The sequence below is a fragment of the Euprymna scolopes genome, chromosome 10, assembly GCF_053919585.1.
Source record: "Euprymna scolopes isolate OS-2025 chromosome 10, ASM5391958v1, whole genome shotgun sequence".
Taxonomy (NCBI): Eukaryota; Metazoa; Mollusca; class Cephalopoda; order Sepiida; family Sepiolidae; genus Euprymna; species Euprymna scolopes.
In genome coordinates this window covers 132,763,102-132,788,844 of record NC_136491.1, presented here as the reverse complement: position 1 = coordinate 132,788,844, position 25,743 = coordinate 132,763,102, and the positions used below count along the sequence as shown (strand labels likewise).

Here is a 25,743-nt window from a genome sequence, read left to right as displayed (position 1 = left end):
TCGTGGCTCTCCAGCAGTGTTGGTCAAACATCACCTCCTCTAAACAAAAGAAAAAATGTTCTAATGTTCTGGATAATGGATTCATTTTTTTTTTTTGCTTCAGATTAATTAGGCTAACTTATTCATGATATCAATACATATATATATATATATATACATATATATATATATATATATTTAGTAATGTGATTGATAATTTAAAAATCAAATAAGAATTAAATTAAAAATCCGTTTCATAAGAAGGAACAACAACAAAATCAATAATTTGTACGATCGTTTCGGAAAACAATGTTTTTATTGTGGTAGACATCTAGCTACGGACAATAACTTTTACATATAGTGTTTTTAACAAACAAAGTTTCCTCATCAGCAACGTATTGGGAAGGGTTTTTAGTATATGTAAAAGACACCATAAATAAACCTAGCATTAAAAGTAAGGCAGATGTATCTTTTAATTTTTCGCCTTTTGAAATCAGGAACTAAGGTCAAAGCACTCATATAGATGTTTGTTATAGCTTTTCAGCTTATGAAATGATAAATTTTCAAAAGGAACGCTATAGAATATTTTATATCCGTTAGCATACGTTTGAATTAAAAACGCCAAAATTTAAACTCGGATTTTTAATTTAATTCTAATTTGATTTTTAAATTATCAATCACATTACTAAATATTAAATTAGCTCTAGGATATTTACCTATCGAGCTTATTATATATCTAAATTACAACGAACACTTTTTTTTCCCTGTATTTTAATTAAACTAGTAATTTTACTATTACATTAAAATACACTCTGCTCTTTAGACTATTGCTTTAATCTCCTTTAAATTATATATATATATATATATATATATATATATATATATATATATATATATATGCTCTTGTCGGTGTGTTTGCAAAAATTCTCTACCAAACTCCCCTCTGCATATTTGATCTCCAGTGATCTACAGGGTTGGAATTAGATATATAGGGTATTTAGACTCCTTAGTACACATTCAGTTTGGTATTTAACCGGTAAAAATTGCAGATAAGAGGTCAAAATTGTAAACAAAAAAGGATAAGCCGAATAAAATATTATTCTTGTTGTTACGTTTGCACATGCGCCAAATTAAACATTCATAGCTTAAATTATTAGAATATAATATGGATGTGTATTTTATGACCGCGCAACGCCGGATGGTGTGCTTGTATTTGAAATAATATGCTCCAATTTTGTATTCAAGCATAAATATTAATAACACAAAGACTATCAATATTCTTGTGTTGAATCGTTTCACTGGGGAGCAGACACTCATTTTTATGCTCATCCAAAAAGGGTTAAGTGTTACTATATTTACTAAAGGTTTCTTAATTGATATACAACTAAAAACTCAACATAATATTCTTTTTTCTTCTTTTTTCTCCTCATTCAGCTGCCGAGATTATTTTTACAATGAGTAAGTATTATTTCCATTTAATTTCTTGTATCCGTTTTTTTATTCTTCGTCTGCCATAATCATTTGTGTGTGTGTGTGTGTGTGTGTGTGTGTGTGTGTGTGTGTGTGTGTGTGTGTGTGTGTGTGTGTGTGCGCGTGCGTGTGTGTGCGTGCGTGTGCGTGCGTGCGTGTGCGCGCGTGCGTGTGCGTGCGTGCGTGTGCGCGTGCGTGCGTGTGTGTGTGTGTGTGTGTGTGTGTGTGTGTGTGTGTGTGTGTGTGTGTGTGTGTGTGTGTGTGTGTGTGTGTGTGTGTGTGTGCGGGCACCTCTGGTTTAATATTCTCTGTTCACAATAAATTAAGAGACATTAATAAATACAGGAAGGTTGACACATACGGCCGATCGAAGAAAAAATTAAATTATAAGGTTCTCATACGGAAACTTTATATAAAAAATGAAAATAGAATAACTGTCCCATGACGGGTAAAATTAATTCCCTGAAGAGAAAAGTTTTGCATAGCTTTTATGGCCCCTTAAGTATATCAAAATCCAAATACAATGACAACTTAAAAAAACTTACGTCCAGCACTCTTATTTCAATTTGCATTAAAATCCATTACATGGTTTTGACTCTAACAAGTGCCTAAAATTTAAGGCGTAAGCTTAAGAAGTTTTCAGAAGAAACTGAAATTCAAGGAATCTTACTTACTTTGTTTAATTAGTTAATTACTATGTGACACAATGATGAGCGATCTTTTAAAGGGGTTGGGATTCCGCGCACTGAAAACCTTATCCCTCACTTTACTTTGTCCTTGTGACAGGATAAATAAAATCGAGACAATTATGTTGTCACATAGAAATGCCATCATAAAATACAAGTGGGTATTTATGCGATGAATAACCCATTTTTCCGTGAATGTTTCCTCGGAATATTCCAGCAGTTTACGAAAACCGTTGGAATGGAAACGCTCAGCCAATGCTGCAGACGATAGTTAATAAATTGTAAAGAAAATATTAGTTTTATTTGTGCAAAAATTGAAATCGTTAAAATCAATAATTTTAGTAAACCTGTCACGATTAATCTAGAGGGTTTGCTACAGTCGACGGAGAAAAAGTTTTTTTATTTTGTCAGGAATGGAAATTAATTGGAATTACATGTGGTCTCAGAACATCGGTTCGGATCGTACCATGACCGATTAAAAAGTTTTCTGCGAGACATTGGCAAAGATTACGTCCTTAGGAATCTTCGGCAGATAATCGAAAATATTTTTTTTAACAGCCTACCTCCTTACATCAATGGAAAAAAAAGCGAAGTAGAAAATAAATTGTCATAATATTTAATAAATATTAATATAAATAAATAAACGTCTTCTTGAAACAGTAACATTTCTTACAAAAAAACAAAAGCAATAACATTTTTATCATTTCTCGTTAAACATTATTTTACAAAAATAATAATAAAATAATAATATTTACACATGAAATCTACCATAGTTTGATTTTTTTTAATTTTTTATTCATTTACTAGTAGGCCGCTCGGCGTTGCCCGGTCTAAGATACGCATAAATATTATATTTTAATCACTGCAGAATTCTTATTCATTATAAACATAAATGCCGTAGATATTAAACGTAACGTTAAATTCCTTAAAACAAAAGAAGTAAAACAAAAAAAAAACGAAAAGAAACTGAGACATGTGCATGTGAGTATTATGGGTTTTTTAAAGAGTTCACTTCTTGTAAGTAAAAAAAACTCGATCTGAGATCGAAACAAAAACCTAAAGACAGTGAGTCAAGTACGATAACCATTAGACCAGCTTGACACGTTTTAAAAGGTGTTTTCAAACTCACTTATTCTTAACATAAATAATCTGCCATGTGAACGATTCACGCATGCGCAGTTGTGAAACAACTGACACAGATAAAAATCCAATGACTCCCTAAAATACCAATTTTTCAATTTGCCCTCTTAGTACCCCTTTTTTCCTTGTGGAAACCGATTAAAAAGTTCTCCATATGTCTGAATACCCTATATACCAAATTTAAAGTCTGTAGATCAAAAATTCGTTGAGTATACAGGTTGAGAAGTGCCCCCACACACGTATTCTCATGTTTATAGATATACAAATAGATTGTGTTTTCATTTATCTGTAATGCTATTACTATACGATAAATATTTTCTATCTTTATAGCGTTTTAAAATTTGATCAGCGCTCTGCATATTCCAACGGTTCTACGTAAGCTGCAGGAATATGCTGAGGAAACATCACGAAAAAAATAAGTCGTTCAATACATAAGTACCGAAAAATGTGTCAATCAAATCAGAGTTGACAATTGGTTGATAAAACGCGAGTTTGACGGGTGCATCGGATTGGACAAAAGACAAATCAATATTGGCTGATTCTAGGATCTGTTGATCTCATAAAATTAATGCAGTAGTCTTCCGCTTTGTCCGTTTCTTTCTTTATTATTTATTTTATTATTTTTGTTTTTGTTTTTTTTTGTTTTGTTTTTTTGTAAATAGTTATTATTATATATCGTCTAAATGAAGGTTCTAACTATCCTGACACAAAGTAAATATTTTAAAATAATTTTGTTTAAGTGTCCATTTAAATATATGAATAACTATCTAGAAAGCATGACATAAGCTCCAATAAGTCTGGATCAAACAGCAAAGATTAAGAGCTTAATAAAAGTCAGTTGTACAATTACACTCTTCTGGAGTTGAAGTTTCAATCATCAATATAAATTATTAAGGACTTCTACCTTGTCATAACAGATTGAACGAGAGCATACTACTCTCCCGGGGATAAACTAAATGGTATTTCTGTATTTACAGACCCGCGGTTTTCACGAAGTTTCTCGAGTGTGCTCGACCGTTGACGGGAATAACTGGAAAAGTTCTTAGTTTTTGTTTTTGTTTGCTTTTGGTTTTTGTTGTTTTTGCTTTTGTTTTGTTTTTTGTTTTCTTTTTGTTTTCTTTTTGTTGTTGTTGTTGTTGTTGTTGTTACGAACGCTCTGTCGCTGTCTGTTTTTGCTAATAGGAATTCATTAAGGTCACCTTTTTATAAATTGAAAGAAATAAAAATGTAATTTTAACCGTGTAGGTTAGGTATAGGATTCAAGAATAGGGTTTGGGGTTAGAGTTGGGTAAGATAGATCTTTATAATTGTATTTATTGTATTTCCATGTTTTCCTGTTTATCATTATAATTTTCTCGTGGCGGTTTAGTGTTTCACAATCGACCGCTTCCGGTTGTTCCCGTCAGTGGCCGAACACACCCGAGAAACTTCATGGACATCGCGGGTCGATAAATGCAGAAGTACCACTAAAGGTTTACGTTCGAAATTCCGTGCAGATTCTGCAGTTCGGCAGAAAGATTTTCAAGTTCGACAGAAATATTCTCGAGTGTGACACGATATACCTGAAGAATGTCGGTAAGAGTACATCAACCGAAACGTTGTAAAAAAAAAATAACGCCTAAGATATGAACAGTAGTACGAAAGACCCAAAAAGTACGAATAATCAATCCTCATCTCCAAAATTCATAAAGGAGGAAATGTTGTTTTGTAGACGTTATATATTTATGGTATAGTATGAAAAGATTCCTTAATCCTTTATGTTATCATTCGCATATTATTGTCATGCTTTTCTTGTTTTCCTTTCAGTCAAACCAATACCTGAAGATGATATGTACGGTATGTTCATTAATTCAAATTTTATCAGTTCTTTTCTCTCTTTTAAATGGAAATAGTCTTCTTAAATTCAGTTTAATAACTATTTATCTATTTTATTAATTACTAGAGGGGGTGCCCGGCGTTGCCCGGGTGTTTGTAGATGTGCGTGCGTGCGTGCGTGCGTGCGTGCGCGTGTGTGTGTGTGTGTGTGTGTGTGTGTGTGTGTGTGTGTGTGTGTGTGTGTGTGTGTGTGTGTGTGTGTCGGGTGTTTGCTTTAAAAAAACGAAGCCTCGGCGCGCAGTTGGAAAATAATAAAGTGTGAAAAAAAAAACATGCGACTTGGCAGGTTCCCGTTTTTGACGAGTTAATGACGTCAACTTTGAGTGCGGGACAGTGTTTTATTTAATGTATTTATTTGCTTCCCCACCAAAGCAAATTAGGCACAAGACCATTTTTAATGTGGGGTAAAAACCAGCTCCCCTAAAAGTAGGCAAAAAGGGAGCACTCTGGTTACCAAAAATAATAATTGTCCCAGTATAGAGGGTTTCCCCTTCATTGACTGGTACAAATTATCTTAAGTGCAGCATCTGCAGAAAAGATACTACACTTTGATCCCGGCCCGAAGACCAAGAACAACAGAAAAAAAAAGCAAGCTTCTTTACGGTGTTTTATTTACCGCGGGTCTGTTCGCTTCTTTTTTTATACGAAAAAGCTTAAAGCACAGGCGGCAATTGAAAATTGTTGAATATTTATCTTTTGAAAGTCGGGAAAATTAAATAGACAGGCGAACCCGGTTGTTAACTTGTAAATATTATCATTTAGGCGCGTTATAAAAAGTTTTAAGAAGTTGTGAGGCGACCGATCGGTTCTCGGGAAAAAAAAAACCTTTCTTGGACATACACGAAAGCGCGCACACACACAAACATGTTCGCTTTTATATTTATAGATTAACAAGGATAACTGGGATAGAATACAGAGGCTTATGGTTTTGTGCTTATCTTATAATACTATATTAACTTTTTGTACTTAGACTCTACAGCGAACCAGCATATTAATGTTCTCGAACGATTTCTTGTTTTGAACGTCCATTATAGTAGACAGTGTAAGTTACTTTGGCGATCTTGTCCAATTACGTTCCATGCTCTGTTGTTTGTTTTACTTTCGCACATTTTTTTCATAAAAATATTATTTTTATATAGAATAAAAAGATATCCGTGAATTGATTTTTAATATTATTATTTCTGTGAAAATTTGTGTGTAAATAAACATATTTATTCGGTAAATATATTTGAAGAATTTATATTTTGGGAAGTATGTTAAGTTAGCATTTATTTTATTTTCCAGATTTTATTTATGCAGACAATTCAATTAATTAAATGTTCAGTATTACTGTGGAAATGCGTTTAAATAAAGATATAAAAATAGATAATAATACACACAATAACCCTTATCCCGAGTGGCCCTTGGGCCTTGATAAGTGGTGAACTCCATGTAAAAAATATATATGTTTAATATATTTGACAAATTATGTGACGAACATTCATATCTTTGTAAATATGTCAAGTTGACATCCATTGATTTCCTTTGGTATATTTTATTTAAATTATTATATGTAAAACAAAAATATTTTTATATTAACTGCGGAAATGTGTGTAAATAAACACATGTAAAATAACATATGTATTTGAACAATTTATATTTTGGGAACGATGTTAATATTTATTGATTTTTTTTTTTCGCTATTTCATTTAAGTAATTACATGTGTAAATGTCATCATTATTTTATATTAAATGTTCATGCGTTCTGTTAAAATATGTATCTGTATGTATAGATATCCAATTAAATATATTTATTTGGAAAAATATATGTAAAATTTTATATTTTGGGGACAATTTTAAGATTATCTTTGTAGAAATGGGTGTATAAACAAACGCATTTTAAATAGTATAAATATAAAGACATTTATTTAAGTGGTAGTTTATAATATTTTACATCAAATTAAAATTCATTGATTTTCCATGTCGTATTTACATTATTATTTGGGAAAATTCATATTTTATATTACATATTTATTGTGTTGAAAGGTGGGTTTTATTGGACTTATTTAAATTAAATAAACACAAATATTTGGAAAATATGTGGTAAAAACGTATGTTTTTGCAGATATGTAAAGTTGATATGCATTCGTTTTCTTTTCTATATTTTATTTAAATTATCACACATAATAATAAGATTTTATATTAGAGGTTCATTATTTCTGCAGAAATATGCGTAAAAACACATTTAAGATAACATTTGTTAACAATTATATGAAAAATGTATATTTTGGGAACTATGTTACAATTCATTGAGTTTCTTTTTCATATCAGATTCAAGTTATTAAATGTGACTAATTTATAATATTTTACATTAACTATTCACTATGTTTGTTAGAATGTGTTATTAAATACACATCTTTAAAAATGTATAAATGAGCATATTAATTTGAAAAATATATAATGAAAATTTCTTTGGGGGAATAAGGTGAAATTTACATTCTTTAATTTTATTTTCCATATTTTATTTAAATTATTATACGTGAAAGGTTTATAATATTTTCCATAAATATCCATTATTTATGTGGAAATGAGTGTATAAATAAACTCATTTAAAAGAATATATCTATAAATATATTTATTTAAACAATTATATTTGAAAACATTATATTTGGGAATTATGTTAATAACGTTCATCACTTTTTCTTCCGTATTTAATGTAAGTTGTTACATGTGTGAAATTCACATTTTACATCAAATGTTCCATATTTTGTAAAAATTAATTTATAAAAAAAACATATTAAATATCTAAATAAGCATATTTGGGTTTGTATTACTGTACACATAGATTCGAAAAAGTTGTCAAAAAACAAATATATAACAAATAAATAGGGTTTGTATTACTGTACACATAGATTCGAAAAAGTTGTCAAAAACAAATATATAACAGATAAATATTATTAAAGGCAAGATAAGTTACTTTTCTACCAAACTGGATACATTTTTTGTGTTTTTATTCAATTTAACATGTTTATTCAGCTCGAAAAACATGCAGTTTTTACCGATGTATTGGAAAATTCAAAATGGCGCCCGACACTCTTTTTAACATGGTAAGTTTGGGAAAAGGTGTTATAAATGATAAACTAGACAAAATAATATTAAAAACACACCGACTATATGTCAAGTTATGTCACGGTAACATATATTGAGCGAATTTCTAACAGTATTTTGTCTAGTTTATTATTTATAACATCTTTTCCTGAACTTACCGTGTTAAAGAGAGACTCGGGCGCCATTTTGAATTTTCCAATACATCGGTAAACACTGTATGCTTTTCGAGCTGAATAAACATGTTACATTGAATAAAAACACAAAAAATATATCCAGTTAGGTAGAAAAGAAACTTATTTTGCCTTTGATAACATTTATTTGTTATATATTTGTTGTTTTGACAACTTTTTCGAATCTATGTGTACAGTAATACAAACCCGCATACTTATTTGAAAATTCGATTTAAGAACGTTATTATTTACTATATTTAAAAACAATATTTTATCAACGCGTTGTATAAAAATAAAATTATAATAAAATAAAATATTATATAATAATATTGAAACAAAAATAACTTTAAACAAAAATAACATTACATGTGTATAAAAAACAGACTTTGTTTAAAACAGGAAAAAGCTATGATCTATTGACTTAGAATGGTTGTTTTATGCCAAATTGATGGTTGAATCTGGTTAAATTTGTGTCCAATTTTGTGTTAAATATTAACCTCTATTAATCTCTAACTACATAAAACGCATGCTATAATACTTGATTAAAGGTTGATAGAAAATTCAAGCCAGATTGGCCTATTAGTTTAGGCAAACAAGTAGAACAGATAGAGAAATAGACAGGCAAAGAGAAATATAATAAGACAATAAAAATCAGTAATGAATAATACAGATAATAATTTATTGTCTATAAAATAACTCTGTTGATTAAGCGCTCATATAGCTGTATGTGAGTGTTCGTTGATTATTATATATGCGGTATTTCAAAATATTATGTTATATTATTCAGTTAAAAAGTCTGAGCAGTTTTGATATCAATATAGTTTGGATCGGTGGGAAACGTTTGTTTTTATTCGTTCATATAGATAACGCTACTCTGTGTAACAAAATTATATGCATTTGTAAAGCCAAATTCACATCTTTTACTTGAGGCAAATATAGGGATCCATGTTTTAAAAGGTATTTATTTTTATTTTCTAGGGAAAACAGCCAATGGTAGAGACGTAAAACAACCAGAGTCACCCCCGGGTACGTGCATCTCTATTTTTAATGCGCATTTTTATACTGTAAAAATTGATGGCGTGCTGATCAACAAACACGAATTATAAAGGTTTTATCTCTAGGTCAAGCAAAACCCCATAAAGTAGATGGAATTTATTATCTATATTATACTAAAACTCTGTGTTTGGATGTCACGATGATTGCCTGTTTTATTGTCCCGGTGTCACCGTGGCGCGAACGTTATTTGAGAACATATTTTAATACTTAATTAAACAAATGGGGGTTGGGGTAAGAAACTTGTTTAATTGGTACTCTAAAGGTCTCCTTACTATTATTTAGTGCTTCCAGTAGCGCTCTAAAGGACTTCTATATTTTTTACTGTTCACTAAAAAATATATTTATTCTTATAGGGGATGGATGGTTAGAAACTTGCTTTTAGTAGTGCTCTAAATGCCTCATTAATTTTGAATTACTGCTTTCAAGAACGCATGGTTTTATTTTTCAGTGCTCACTTAACATAGTAATTTCGCTTCGAGGAGTGAGAGCAAAAACTTGGTTTTAATAGTGCTCTGGGGCCTCCTTAATTTATTTAATCCTTTCGATAGAGCTCGAGAGGTATTTTGTGTTTAGCTATCTCGATATCACCTAGTAGGTGATGCCCTTTTCCCTTCCCTGCAACCTCTCCCACAGAAAAGGTGTTGCAAACCTATCTCTGCTTTATCATTATTTTCATGGCAAGTGCTCGTCTGAGCTCCAATCTATTATCCATCCTTGCCAAACTTTCACAAAAAACACTCAGCAATTCTCCCACTCTCTATTTGTGCTTAAATCTGAACACAGATTCCACGAACAACGCTTCTTTCTTTCGCTAACCTGCTTTCTGGTCGATTACAATATTGTAGCCTTCAAGTTCAATGAAAACAAGTTCTTGTTGAACCGTCCTGTTAAATAATGAAATTCTACCCAACTACACCTTTAACGATTTCTACATGACCACTTTACATTCATTAACCCTTATCCTCGAGTGGCCTTCGGATCTTGGTAAGTGGTGACTCCTTTGTAAAAAAAATCGAGGAAAGTAGCTATTAGAGTATGCCCTTCCAGTATCCATGGATGGGATTTATACATGTTCTCGTGTTTATTTTAATTTCTATTCATCTTTAGTTATTGTTATTTTTTTATTTTTCAGATTCTAACCATTATGATGTATATGACTCAGGTAATGTATACTATACTTAAATAAAACAGGGCTTTTCAAGAAAACCTAGCCTGGGGATACGTTTCACTACAAGTAACCTTTGACTAAATATTCAAAATCACATTGTATTCGCAGCCGAATTAAAATTAAAGCTTAATCGTAAACCAAATAATATTTCCTGGGTATGGCTAACTTACACTGGCTTTTATGAGGAATAGTGCACCTTCTCCAAGTGATATTACCTAAAATAGCAACACGAAGCTGGATACTCCACCAGACTAAATGAATTTTTGTCCTGGAATCCATTAAGATCAAGAGACCAAAAAAGAAGGGTATTCTACTAACATGGTAAAATGGTCAACTGGGGACAGGAAAATTATGTTCTCATCTACTTTACTAACTCAGTGTTTGAGGGATAAAGAACTTTAATAGAACATTCGATTATCTATGTATCTCATATGGTGTTCAAGTGTTAGCCCCAAGAAGTGGGTCCCTTGATTTCTGAGAACTTTGACTGAAAGAAAATGAAATTTACAATAAGCTTAATCATATATATTTGGAAGACATTGTTCTCATATATCCTGTTACAACTGTCAAATTATTTTACATCTTTAAACATCATATAATTTACATTACTGGAATCGGGTTGTATTAGAAGACAAAAAATGTAACGTTGTCCGGGGCTACACCACGTTGTAGCCTCAGTCGCAAAGAACTGCAACTTGCTTTTTCTTTTTGTACAACGACATTTATTTCCTCATTCTCTTGTTACCGAGGGATTACTTTATTGCTAATCGTCTGAGACGCCCTTACAAGGGAATGGCGACAGGGCGTCCTAGGCACTTTTTGCGGGTTAGAGTGCACCTCCTCTGAAGCGCTGACTTCTAAATTCCACTTTCCAACCCTGGTGTGTAAGTTCTTGCAGTAGGAGAAAACTAAAAGCCTTCTCTCGTAACCGTTGTGACGCCCCTCACTCTATCGTCTTCTCGTACATGCTCTCGGACATCACCCCCGCCTCTAACGTTATTTCGAGCGTTCTTTCCGTTTCTTACGTAATCTCCTTTTTAAAGTCTTTATTTTTCCCCACTGCTGACGTCATTTCGCATGAATTTGCATACGCGTGTCCGCACTATGTATCAAAAGGATGCACTAAAGCATTTCATCTTCATACAACGTTGCGAGTCTTTCTTTGTTTCATCGTTATATCATGGCTAGCTTTGATCTATGATCCCCTTTACAAAACTTTCACTACTAACACTCGTCTAGCTACAACCACTATTAACAATTTCCTCCTGTCTGTGTCTAAATCTATACGTAAATTCGATAAAAAGTTTCCTTCCGCCTGTGGTACTTTGTACCGCAGGATTGATTTTCAGCTGATTACAACATAGACGTCTTGAAGTCCAATGGAAATAAGGTCTTAAATAATCAAATTCTATTCTTTTTTTACTACTATCGATCACTACGTAATGCCTCACTGACTAGCTTACACTAGTTAACCCTTATCCTCAAGTGACCTGATGGCCTTCATAAGTGGTGATTCTTTTGTCCAAAAAAAAACCCTACCTTATCACTTTTCATACACATAAATGAAATCTCCCTATCAGCAATGCATTAAACATTGGTTTTATCGTTTTTTTCTCAAAACTCAATCATGATCTGCAAAGTCAAAAACAAAAACGAACATTTTCCATTACAAAACAACCAAACAAAACACCATGAATAAATATTCAAAGATCTAAAGAACTTGGACCACAAAAATGATTGAAATGGGAATACCCTGAAAATCATTGATACGCTGTTACAAAAAAAAAACACCAAACCAAACACCAGCAATAAATATTTATAAATATAAATAATGCGATGCAAAAAAAAAAAAAAACTTTTTTTTCTAAACTGACTAAATTTGGTATTCAGATATTCGAAAATGGGGAAATATTCACATGCAATTCTATTTTTATTAACCAGGTACCGGAACAGTGGGTAGTTTGTATAGACAGGAATCTAATTGTAAGTACATTTATTTGTTCTTTCTTAAAAAAAGATCACATTTTTGCTCTCAATTTGAAACTATTTTAACTCATACAGACACATATAGAAATGTCCTAACACATTAATCAATAATCCCCAAACCTGAACTATAGATATCACATTAATAAAAAAATTCATATGATTTTTATAAAGTACTAACCTTCAAATGACACATGTCAAAATTTGATCTCAACCGTATTATTATTTTACAGATTATATTTTTATACATTATTTCGCTCCGAACAAGGGATATTGCTATTGAGATGTACACGGCTATTGTGATATGGGGTCAGATTTATAGATAACATTCTCAGTGAAAAGATATACAGCAAGATGTTTGTTCACATTACATTTCAATTTCTATATTTTGGTACAATCCGGGAAACAAGGAACAAGCAGGGAATTTTAAAGACAAGTAGTCCAAAGAAATAAGTCATTATAGTAGGAATTTGATCGGCAGCTTTACACTAGAGGTGAGAATTTGCGACTAGTCGGGTTGGTGAGTGTATCTACGCTAGGTGAACAGCGTAGTAAAAGTATAGTCGAATCTCATTTCAGTCGAGGAAACAGGAAAAAAGCAGGGAATTCCAGAGGCAAGCGGATCTCATTTTATGAACCTACTAGTAAAAAACGCACAGGAATACAACACTCCGACGACGGTAGACGGTGTGGAACCTCTAAATATAAAGCCTCTTTTTGTATCCTGTCTAAGAGGAAGAGACTATTGATTGGTGCAACAATAATACATGCATCGGTGACAAGTGCTTGCTTTTTTTTTTCAAACCCAGCAGACAAATCCAACCTTCTTTGCAGCTCGCTTAGCAGTATTTATTATATTCATGTTTGAATGCTGGACTCTCGGAAAGGGTGCTATTTTACATATGAATTGTGTTTGAAAACATTTCCTACAACTGTGAAAAAAGAGCTTTGATCTCGTAGCATTCAATGAAATCGTCAATTATTTATCTTACTATACTGTTAGATATTGACCGGATAAGCCGAAACATTACTCTAGCTAAAAAGTTTTGTCAGCTAAAATATGTTTTAGAATAATCAACATATTTAGAACAAACATTTATTTACATTAATTTAGGAATGTAACTTAAAAATGGTATCATAATTTAGTTGATAACTTAGAAATAATGACATGTAAAAACACCAGGTGATTATTTAAGTAACGTATACTTATGACGTCATTTAGAAGGAGAGGTAGTCTTTTTGAGATACGTGGAAATTAGAGAAAACTGTTAGTCAGAGTCGAGAGAAGGACATAGACGGTCGACAGATCGTGATGACTTTGAGTAGAGAGGGTTAGAATTGGCGACAGTTAGAATCAGCGTTGCAACTTTCCAAATAGAAAAAAAAACACTCTGGAATAAAAAGTTGCGAAAAATAAACCCTGAGACTCTGTCGTTCTTTGGACGAATTTTCATCGCAGTTTTCCGTCAATACAAGGCACACAACGAACTTTAGAAAGACGAGCACACGTGTATACACCCGCACACAAACATACACTTGACGATAATGGAAACCTATAAATATATACACTGACAATATTGTTGTACAACCCCATGTTATACAAACCCCACTATATTACAATACTGCAAACGAAATATAATTTTCTACGTATTCAGTCGCTGACCTATGCGTGTGTTCAATTTGCCAGCATGCCGAGTATAGTGCGTTGTGTCATCAGTAAATAGTAAAAGTTGAAGTGAATGGTGTGATGTTGTTTGCATGTATAGCCACCAAAAACAACCTTTTAGAAGGGAATGATCTGTTTATATTAAAAAAAAGTCCAAGAATATCGTACGCATTAATTTTCCAGCTTCACGCCAGTTATTGTGTAAATATTTGGATATATAAAGCGCTACAGCACTGGCTTTTTGTGGAAATCGCTCCAGACAAGACAAGGGTCCACTTGATTTAAGGAACTAAATATACTACTTTAAGGTCAAAAACTTGCCAAAGATAAGTGTTAGATGAAATAGATTCTGACCCCGAAAACAGCATTTTTCACTGTTTATCGGATCATTCTTGGAATTTGTGGACTAAAGGACGAAATAAGGGAAGCAAGAATTACGAGGTTTCCTGAAGTAAACACAACATCCATTTTTGCTCTCTCATTATCATTTTTTATCTACGATTATATAAAAGAACATTGTTTGTGTGTGTGTTCGTTCCCTATAGAGTCTGAAACGGTTGGGTTGATTTTTATGAAATTTCATACGAAGGTACTTTATATATCTGGCAGTGTTCTTAGTTGTTTTTTTATCGAAATGTTTTTCCAAGTATCAATAATCGATAATCGCAAAAAGTAGGAGGAAAGAAGGAAAAAGCGATTTTGACAAAACTTAACGCCTTCTACAGCCTAAAATCACAAATGCATTTGATAATTTTTATTCACACATAAGCAGAAAGGCCCGAAATATAAAATGAACAATAGATTCTTTGATATGACAGGGGCGTGTTTAAAATGAATGTTTCTGTTTAACAACAATTGCACCATGATATTTGACTTTTATGTTAAACTTAAATTTAAGGCATTATCACTGCACAAGCAGCAAGGACATGCATATATAAAAGACTAAGTTCTTTGATATGACAAGGGCGCCTTCGAACTTAATATATCTTATTTTTACATTTTACACTTAAATTTAAGCCATTATATGTAAAAATAATTTTATAAAATCAACAGTATGTTCTGTACAGTGCAGCGTAGACGGCATTGTATCGTGGACTAATCACTGCGGGGAGGCATGGAAGCTTCCTTCTGGTTATCGCGAGGGCACTCGACTAAAGCAGGCAATTAATCGATTTGATTGAAAAATGGGCGACTTCACAGATATCGCTGACAATAAAAATATGGAAGTGTATAACATTCGTTGATCATCATTCAATCCTGGGCAACGTCGAGTCTCCTTGATAGTCCTGTATATATGTGTTCAGGCATAACTGTTAGTTATTCCTTAACTCGGACGGGGTTACATAAATCCACATGTATTTAAAAAAAAACGTTTAGCATTTTCGAGGTGATTGACTATCGATACATTGATTAACATTGTAAAGATTTTGACAGAGACTTGAACGAGACTTACGTGGCAATAACTTTGCGTGTCACTTCTTACGCCACAGTTATTCTAAACTGATACAACAACGGATTTTTTTTCAATCTATCAGGCAAACAAAATCCGATGAGGCATTTGTTATGGAGTGTGGAAAGTATGAGGATCTGCCTTGTGGAGCAACTCTTTATTACTATGGCAGAGATAAGATCTTGCCAACATGCTTTGAAGATGTCAAGTTTTGCTTTTGTTATACCCGGGATATGGGTAGAGTTGATGATAAGATTATCTCGGACAAAAAAAGTCTTCTGTCCTCCAGAGGGCTGAGCGTTGTTCCGTATGGAGAGAAAAGGTTTAGTCTAAGATGTGTCTGCGATGAGGTTTCCAATTTAACACATTGTTAATATCTTGGTTTGAGTAACAACCGATTCGTTTTAGGGTCCAATATTTATGATGATATCAACTTGCATTAACAAGTGGATCAGCATCTCACTGTAAGCTATTAGAAACTATTGTATAAACGCTGGCCAGTGTTGCAAGAATAAGTTGAGGAGTGAGGCTTTCTGGTCATCAGGATCCAAAAATTAGGTTGTAAATGGAATGGTTTGTGAAGGAAAATTCACTTGCTGTCTCCAGATGGAACTATGTACTTCAAGAAACGAAACCACTTTCTTTGTTGGAAATTAAAATCTCCTAGATTTGTGCGCTCGGATACGTGTTGGTTGCTTCATCTATATTATCGAAGACGTAGTGTAGTTGGATACAGTTCTAGGTCAAAAGAGGAGGTAGGGGAAACAAATAACTAACGCTGTGTTGGAATTAAGTTTAAAGACACTTAGGCATCATTTCAGATTCTAGACTAAGATCTCTTGACAAGGAAGGAGTATTACTAATGTAGACTAAGAGTTTGTACATATATTTCTCAGAGTTATTGCGTCATAGTAAAGGATATCCTGGCATATAAAAACGATTAGAGGAGGTTAGCAATAAGATTATGCAGTATGATTTCCGTCCATAGTGGAAAATAAGGAAGGAAGCGGTTTGTAGATTCCAGATGAGAAAGCATTTAAGGTTTATCCATTAACATGATGGCATTTTGATAGTCACTTTAATCTTGATTGTATATTGATCGTCACACTTTTATTGTTTTTCAAGAAATCACGAGCTTTTTATTTTCTGTAATTCGATGCATCTTCTAGTTATTTCATTATACCTACTCTAAGCTGTGACTATCCTATTTTTACAATGGATTCTTAAAGCTATATACTGTTGCGTATTTATAGTAAACTAAATTTAACAAGGATGCCCAATCAGCACTTTGTTAATATCTAGCTATAATTTAGAGTCGAATGTTTATAATGATATCAACCTTTTGACAAGATTATCAGAATCTGAGTCTAAGCAATCGTCGTACAAACCCTGACCAGTGTTGTCAAGAATATATCATGAAGTTATGATTTCTGGTCATGAGATTTGGGCGCTCAGATGTGAAAAGGATGATACAACTATATTATCGAAGATGTAGTTTCGAATCGAAGCAGAACAGTCAAGGAGATATAGGATACTTGCTCTGTGCCGTAATGTTAGTCTAAGCACATTTAGACCAGATATTCCAATTTGAGACTTAGATCTCTTGTCAAAGGAGGATGTTATGTGCATAGACTCGGAGTCGATACATGTATTTGTCAGCGTCTTTCGCGCACAGGAGAAGACATTATGTAATATCAAAATGATTAGTGGAGGTTGAGCAGTTTATACCATTTCCTTATGTGACTTATAAACTTGTTTCAGAACAAAGTTACTGTATTACTTAAAATAAAAATGCTTAAATGTATCGATAAGTTATACAATATATACAGGGTGGGTCAGAGCACCTTGCTTATTTAAATTAAAATTAAAACAGGTACACATGTAATTTTCTGAAATGTAACTAGTACAACATTTAAATTTTATTTTTTATCAATTTTAAAGAAGATATCAGTAAAAGGGTGTCCATTCTTCTCTATACACGGAGTTAATCGAACTCTGAAGTTTCGGTCAACTCTTTCCAGCATATCGTTGGCGACAGCTCGACGAATGTTGTGTTTCAGGTGAGTCAAGGTGGAAGGACGATCGTTGTAAATTGATTTCAAATATCCCCATAAAAAATAGTCACATGGTAATAATTCAGGGGACTGCGCTGGTAAATACAGATCGCCCCTCAAGGAGATTAGATGTCCTGAGAAGTTCTGCCGCAAAACAGTCATTGATGCACACGCTATGTATGCCGTGGCACTGTCCTGCTGGAACCATACATTTTCCACACCCATCTCGTTCAATATTAGTAGGAAACACTCATCGATTAGGTTGACATAACGGTCCAATGTCACTGATACTGCCCGTTTGTTTTCTTAAAAAACCATGGGCCAAATATGCATACTCGCGATAGTGGTCACTAAACAGTTACACGAAGTGCACGTAGATGACGTTGACGAAGTTCTCTGGTGTTTTCAGGACTTGAATAGCGCATGTTTTGATTCTTTACAGATCCAAAAAGATGAGAGTAGGCCTCATCACTAAAGAAAACAAGTGTGTTGTCAGGCAAGCCCAAAAGCGCCTCACGTGTATTTTCACGAGCAATAAAATTGCGTGTATTAAGTTTCTGAATCATAAAAAATTTGTAGAGATGAAATTTCGATTTTCGTGAAAGATTCGTTTCAAAGAACGAACGGGCAACCCAAGAGCAGGAACATGACCATGGGGGCGGGCAATATTGAAATATCTACGGAATACAAGTTGCGACAATTGAGAGACCGCTTGAAAATATGCCTCACCAGCGAAAACGCGTTCCAACTTCGTCCACTCTATGATGATCACTGGGGTTCCTGAAAAATAAACAAAAAATAAATAACGCACATTAAGAACCAAACGTCAAGCCCCACACTATCGAATAAGCCCATCTTGGAGCAACCATCGCTTTAGGGCGTCAAATTTAAATAAGCAAGTTGCTCTGCTACACCCTATATATCTATAATATAAAGCTGGATGTCTGTGTGTGTGTGTGTGTGTGTGTGTGTGTGTGTGTGTCTGGCTACGAATATGCTTCTATATATATATATATATATATATATATATATATATATATATATATTATTCCTTAATTGGAATTTATTTTTTGAGATGAGCATTATATGTTAATTTTATTTTATTAAAAAAAAAAAATAAATAAATAAATAAATTCCAATTAAGGAATAATATATATATATACCAATCGGTACGGACCCGACTATGGAAGATCAGATAATAAATAAACGTGGATTTATAAGATAAAAGAATCCAACCTTGATCGCCCTTCGGGGCCCGTGGCGCAGTTGATAGAGACGTTGAATCTCTCCGGTTCCAGATGAACATTGTCTGAAGATAGCGGTTTCAATCCCACCCAAAGCGTGCCAGAGGTAATTGGTCAAAAATGTGGTGAGACGACAACAACTACGGATGGCAATGATGGCTGAGAATGTAGTTAGGAGATTCGAAGTTCCTATCCGTCGCGGTTACCACCTGACGAAGGCCAGAGGAAGTTGGCCGAAACGTTGTGAACCAATAAAAAGATTTAAAAAAAAAAAAAAAACAACAACTAATAAAGATGAGACTAATAGTCTGAAATAAAATAAAATTAACATGCTCCTATATGGTTGACTATTTTAAAAAACTGATTACATATAATGATAGAAGATGTATCGAGACACAGAAATGGGTATGTTTTATCTGGCAGAACAGTGGTTCATTAAAATTGTGGGGTCTGTGTTCGTACCTGGTCCACAAAGTATGAAAATAAAAAATTTAAAAATTAAAAAAAAAACGTTTACAAGTGTTTTTGATATAGATGTACATAATACTTTGATAATATGTTTTAACTTAAATAGGGATGGTATAATGAAATTGTGGGGTCTGCGTTCGGGCCTGGCCTCCATATAATGGAAATAGGCCCAAACTTTAATAAAGACTTTTCATATCGATCTGCGTAAGTATATTTGGATAATTATGTTTCAGTTTGAAGAAATATTGTATAATAAAATTATTGGGTGTTCGTTCGCACCTGACCTCCATAGAATAGAAATATGGCACAAAGTTTAACAAGGTTTTTTAATATAGATCCACAGAATATTGTAATAAGTGTTTAAGTGTGAACAGGTATGATATGATAAATTATGGGGTTTATCTATTTTATTTTTACTTTCATCATATTTTGCTTTGGTTTTGTTACCCCCAAATTCGAAGCTATCTCTTTACAACCCTTCCTTTTCATAACCTATCATACTTTAATAAATCAGAGTCCATTTTGTGTAGGCTGTTTTTGAACCCAGTCAACGACGGGCACTTTTGCTAGTATATATATATATATATATATATATATATATATATATATATATATATATGTGTGTGTGTGTGTGTGTGTGTGTGTGTGTGTGTGTGTGTGAGTGTGTTTGTGTGTGTGTGTGCATACAGCCAGCTAGTTAAACAAGTTAATAACACATGTCCTTTCCAAATATAAATTATTTTTTTCATTTCATTTGTATTATTGAGGTAATGTAACATACATATAGGCTCTCAATTCTGCCATGAACTGTTCCAAGTTCAAAAACAAATGCTGTACCTGAAGAAGATTGGAGATTAAACACATTGAAGCATTGTGAAAATGACATCCAAGTGAAAGTAATCGTTTAACTAATCCAAATGATGTTGACCTTTTTTATGTATAGTTCCCCAAGATCGTCATGAAAATCCCCAAGATCAAAAAAATGCAGCTGAAGAAGGACCAGAACTACCTCTGCGAAAATATAACAATAACAACCAAGGTAATAATAATAGTAGATCTTCTGATTTGCATTATGATGTTACCGTTTCTTTTTCCCTTTTCTCTTTGCAAGACACAATCGTCTTCTGTAAACTCTAAATCAAAGATATATTTTTTCTCTACAAACAACCAAACAAAACACCATAAATAAATAAATAAATAAAGATATCAAAAGAACTCGAAGCATGGACACGTTTCTTATAGTTACTACATTTAGGATTAAATAACCCGAAAATTATTAATTCGCCGTAAAACTTAATTCCATGCTTAAATGAATATGTAAAAATGAAATTAAAGATTAAAAACTATTTCTAAAATTATTGAATTCGGCAGTAATTAATCCGAAAATTGTTAATACGTCGTAAAACTAAACCACCAAACCAAACCGATTAGCAAAGATGGTTAGTGTGGATTAATCTCATTAAACGTATTGATTATGTTAAAACATAGATTATTTTATATTGGGAATAAAATAGAATAAAATTGCTACTGAACTAGTAGCAGATTACGTGTCATGATACAAGCAGACAACAGAAGATATTGTGTTTTGAAAAATTACAGCTTCCATTTGTATATAATCATGTGTTTCTAACTGTTTTCACTTGTAAAGTATTTCGGCTTTCAGTTAATGTCGGGTCATCAAAAGAGAATACGGTTCGTTTCCGGATCTTCCTCTTCTTAGTTAATTCACTTGCATTTCATTTTTTGCTTTATTTTCAGAGTATTTCATTTCGTCACCCAGTAAATAGCGAGTCATCAGGAGAGAATACGCACCGTTTCAGGACCTTTGATATTAAAATTATTACACACGTCATGATGCGTTCGAAAAACCAAAGATATTTTTCTATACAACGATATAATATCATAGAGCAAACTTCTATCTTTTCTCGCTCCCCAGATTAAATGACCCGACATTTTCTGTGTGTGAATAGTTTATTTTGCCGAGAATTAAACCACTTAAAGTGATCTCTGATATTGGAAAATTGTGAATTATTCATATTCTATTCGATTTTAAATTAACGAAGTTATGAATTATTCCGCAGGGAATCACAACGGGCAACCCCCTCTCTGTAGGTATATTTTATTGTTCTCTGTTTAAAAAGACCGAAGTGTTTTGAAGATAACAACCAAGATAATAATAAAAAATATCAGTCTAACAAATGTAAATAATATTATCCTAACTTTTCTACATCCAACGCAGGGCCGAAATTACCTCCGAAACGTTATGAAAATTGCAATAATATTCGACCTGAAAATTCACTCGTACAAAAAGATGCAATCGAAAAATGTCGGAGATTACAACCATCTGAACATAGTGAAACTGACGAAGGAGGTGAGGAAAATAATATAAATAATCCAAATGATACTAACCTACCTTTACACATTTCAACATTTGACAAAGTAAAAGTGACGATAATATGTTCAGACGTATAAAATCCCCTGAGATCACAAAGACGGATGCGTATCTGTAAATTACAATAGAAAATGCAAGCATGAAAATTAATATGGTTAAGCTTGACCATGGAAAAGTAAAGAACTAGTTGTCGATTTACAAGAATTGATTATATAATGTTATAAATTGAATTTAAAAAATTCTTAATGCTGCAATAGTTCAAGTTATAAATTTATTATATTTTTACGAGAATATCTTATCCTTTGCTTTTCCAGTTTTAACAACTAGTCCTTTACTTTTCCATGTTTAAGCTTAACCATATTACTTTTCATGCTCGCATTTTTCTATTGTAATCCATGATTTTTCCAGGCTTCCAATAAATTCACTTGTTCTTTGGTTAATTTCAGTCTTATTTTTCCCCATAAACACATATGTAATAAAAATGTACGGCACTCGTCTGCTTACAATAAAATCCCCCAATTATCTCCTTTTCATGCTTTTATAGTCTCTGTTTCACGTGTTACTTCTCTTCTCGCGACTGTGGGCAGTGAATTGGTAGCAACAGTAGTCGCTGAAGCGATGTGGTTGCGATGGAAACCAGTCATAAAAAGCGTCGCTCACCTCCTTACATATTTTTACGATTTTGAACACTAGAAAATTCATCATAACTTTTGTTTTACTGAACGAAAATTGAAAATTCTTTTTTCACAATATAGCTGAGAATGTAATCTATAAACTGTAATAATTATTTGAAATTTGGTGGACAATTGAGTAAGCGATGAAGCTTTAAAGCAGTTTTAAATGACTAAAACTGACACTTAACCATATATTCAAGCATGGTAGTGTTTGAATGATAACCGATCACTGTGCTGTATTTATTAGTTAAATCCATAGATAAAATAATTGTTGATCGCTAAAGTAAAACTACTGATTGAAATAAGCAGGGTGGAACGTTAAAATTGCTGCCTTAGAAAAAACATGATTCCATTTCCGTTTCATAAAACCCGATTTTCTTTTTTGCTGCAGACTATCTACTAGTTGGCATGTTGTGTACAAATCCTAAGAGCGATAGGAGCATTCTATCATGTATGACACAATGTTTATGTTCTCTACCGATCAAAGTTATGAGAACAGAACCATTGCCAGCATCCTCAAAATGCATCACTGGATTGACACGAATAACATGGACGTGTCTAGGGTGATAAAAACAAAGTGTCCGGTCACGATTATGGTTTTGGTTTGATTTCAAGTGCCACCTCTCATCTTTGAAGTTGGCTTGAGTCAACACCAAAGTGTACCGGGATGTGCTGAAGAGTGTGATGATCCCCTATTGCAATCAGGTAGCTGCTATCAGACCCTGAGTGTGGCAGTAGAACTCGGTGCCAGCCTAAAAATCTGATGAGACCCAGGCTTGGCTTCAGAAGGAATGCTACGACTTTGTAGCCTTCTCTCACTGGCCTTCTCCTCCCCCGACCTGAACCCGCTGGACTACTCCGTTTAGTCATATGTCAAAACAGCACCAACATGACCTCCCACAACATCAAAGTCAGCCTGATCGCCGCCATCTGCTGAGTATTCACCAAGTATTCACCGAGCTCTCGCCGGCGCTTGTGGAAAAGCCATCCTCCAAGGTCCGGATCCGTATCGAGGTTGTAATTGAGGTTTAAGGTTTGAATAGATGCTAGCTCTATCACATAATCAAGCTATCTGAATTCATTTTTTCAATAAGAGTTTTAAAATAAAGCTGTAGTGTTGTTTTCTTTAGGGCGACAAAATTATCGTTCCACCCTGTAGTTTTTCTATACAACGATATAATATTATATGGCGAACTGCTATCTTTTCGCACTTTCCATATTAGATGGTCTGCAATTTTCCTTGGGTGAATAGTTTTGTTTGCTAAGAATTAAACCACTAACACTCTTTTCTTGTATTCGAAAATGTAAAAATATTCATATTCTATTTGATTTTATCTTAACCAGGTTACGAATCATTATGCGGAAAATCACAACTGGTACCCCTTCGTAAGTGCATTTTATTGTTCTCTTTTTAAAAAGACTGAAGTATTGAGAAAATAACAACCAAGATAAAAAAAAACAATATTAATCTAACGAATCCAAATGATATTAACCTAACTTTTCTTGCTTACGTATAGCTCCTGAAATGCACACATCCGAAGTAGGTCCGAAATTACCCCCGAGGAAGCATGGAAATAACCACCCAATTCGACGTGAAAGTTTAAAGGTTTACAGTGATGAAGGTATCTACAAAGGTGAGAAAATGACTCAAATGATAGTAATCTACCTTTTTTAGTTATCGTCGAATTTGTTTCAACGTTCGGCTAATTAAAAGTGACAAGAACATGTTTAGACGTATAAAGCATCATAATATTAACTTTTCTTGCTTACGTATAGATCCTGGACGTCGATCTGTATTTTCCCAAACTGACATGCACACATCCGAAGCAGGTCCGAAATTACCTCATGGAAATAACTACTCTATTCGACGTGAAAGTTTAAAGGTTTACAGTGATGAAGATACCTACAAAGGTGAGAAAATTACCCAAATGATATTAATCTACCTTTTATTGGTTATTGTCGAATTTGTTTCAACGTTCGGCTAAGTAAAAGTGACAAGAACATGTTTAGACGTATGAAGTATCAATCAACAATCGATCACTATGATGTATTTATTAGTTAAATCCAGAAATAAACATGATCCTGATCTGTTTACAAAATTACTAAGACGATCAACAATAACGTTACACAGAGATGGGCTCGACATGTGTTCAACCTACGCCAGTTTTGTGTATTTAAAGTAGAAAAAGGCATCTATGATAGATTCGGCAATTCAAATATATTATTTTTCTATACAACGATGTCATATCATAGAACAACCCTTTCTTGGCTTTTGTCCTTCTTGTTTTGCAAATTAGATGGCCAGACATTTTCTTTTTGTAAGTATTTTATTTTGCTGCGAATTAAAATATTCGAAAATAAGTAAAGGTTAATATTCTATTCCATCTATCATTAACCATATTTGGAAATAAGCAATGACCCAAGACGAATAATTGATTTTATACATATTTTATTTCACTCTCAGGCATTACGTCCAGCAGAGGAGTGATCGACGATATTGGCTTATGGTGGTTCTTATACGTCTCCATTCTGAGACCTCTCCTCCTCGTGAGGAGACCCCTTTCAGATCATTTTCTTTCTTCAACATCTTCAATCCAACTTAACAGTGCTCCAGCAAATCGAATCACGTGACAGACGACATGTCAACTTCCGGTCAGCTGTTAAGATATCTTTCGGTGCAAACTTGACCGGTCACCGAGTTTGACAAGGCTTGATATGTTTTAATAACCTTATCAAAACATAGCTTCACATCTCTTGTTTACTTTCCCAGATAGATAGATAGATAGATAGATAGATAGATAGATAGATAATTTACTCTTCTGCTCGGCCAACTAGATAACACAAAGAAGGGTAAAAATTACAACCGACGGAAACATGAAAATAACAAATAAGTTGAGAAGAGTAGTTGAAATAATCTAAATGATATTAACCAAACATTTTTTTTTTGCTTATCGTCGTTTCTTTCCAGATTTTAACGTTAGGTTAAGTAAAAGTGGCGATGACATGTTCAGACGTATAAAGAGATCGCAAATACGAATGTTAATCTATCAATTATCAATCACTATTCCGTATTTATCACTTAAATTCAGAAATAAAACTGATCTTTATCTGTTTACAAAATTAATAAGACGATCCACAATAACGCAGCGCGGGCTACGGTGTTCGATCTATATCAGTTCTG

General features: G+C 33.3%; 1 protein-coding gene across 4 annotated transcripts in view; it reads left to right on the top strand.

Annotated features, from left to right (window-relative positions):
• Positions 1 to 25,743, top strand: part of LOC145286276 (uncharacterized) — a 107,801-nt gene that overhangs the window by 41,385 nt on the left and 40,673 nt on the right. For all 4 annotated transcript variants that reach the window (XM_080135116.1, XM_080135115.1, XM_080135114.1 and 1 more), the window contains exons 4-13: positions 1,414 to 1,437; positions 5,082 to 5,111; positions 9,386 to 9,433; positions 10,596 to 10,625; positions 12,573 to 12,614; positions 20,440 to 20,535; positions 21,736 to 21,867; positions 23,907 to 23,948; positions 24,080 to 24,196; positions 24,339 to 24,473. In XM_080135116.1, the coding sequence (XP_079991242.1) occupies positions 1,414 to 1,437; positions 5,082 to 5,111; positions 9,386 to 9,433; positions 10,596 to 10,625; positions 12,573 to 12,614; positions 20,440 to 20,535; positions 21,736 to 21,867; positions 23,907 to 23,948; positions 24,080 to 24,196; positions 24,339 to 24,473 (696 nt within the window). The remainder of the gene's footprint in view (positions 1 to 1,413; positions 1,438 to 5,081; positions 5,112 to 9,385; positions 9,434 to 10,595; positions 10,626 to 12,572; positions 12,615 to 20,439; positions 20,536 to 21,735; positions 21,868 to 23,906; positions 23,949 to 24,079; positions 24,197 to 24,338; positions 24,474 to 25,743) is intronic.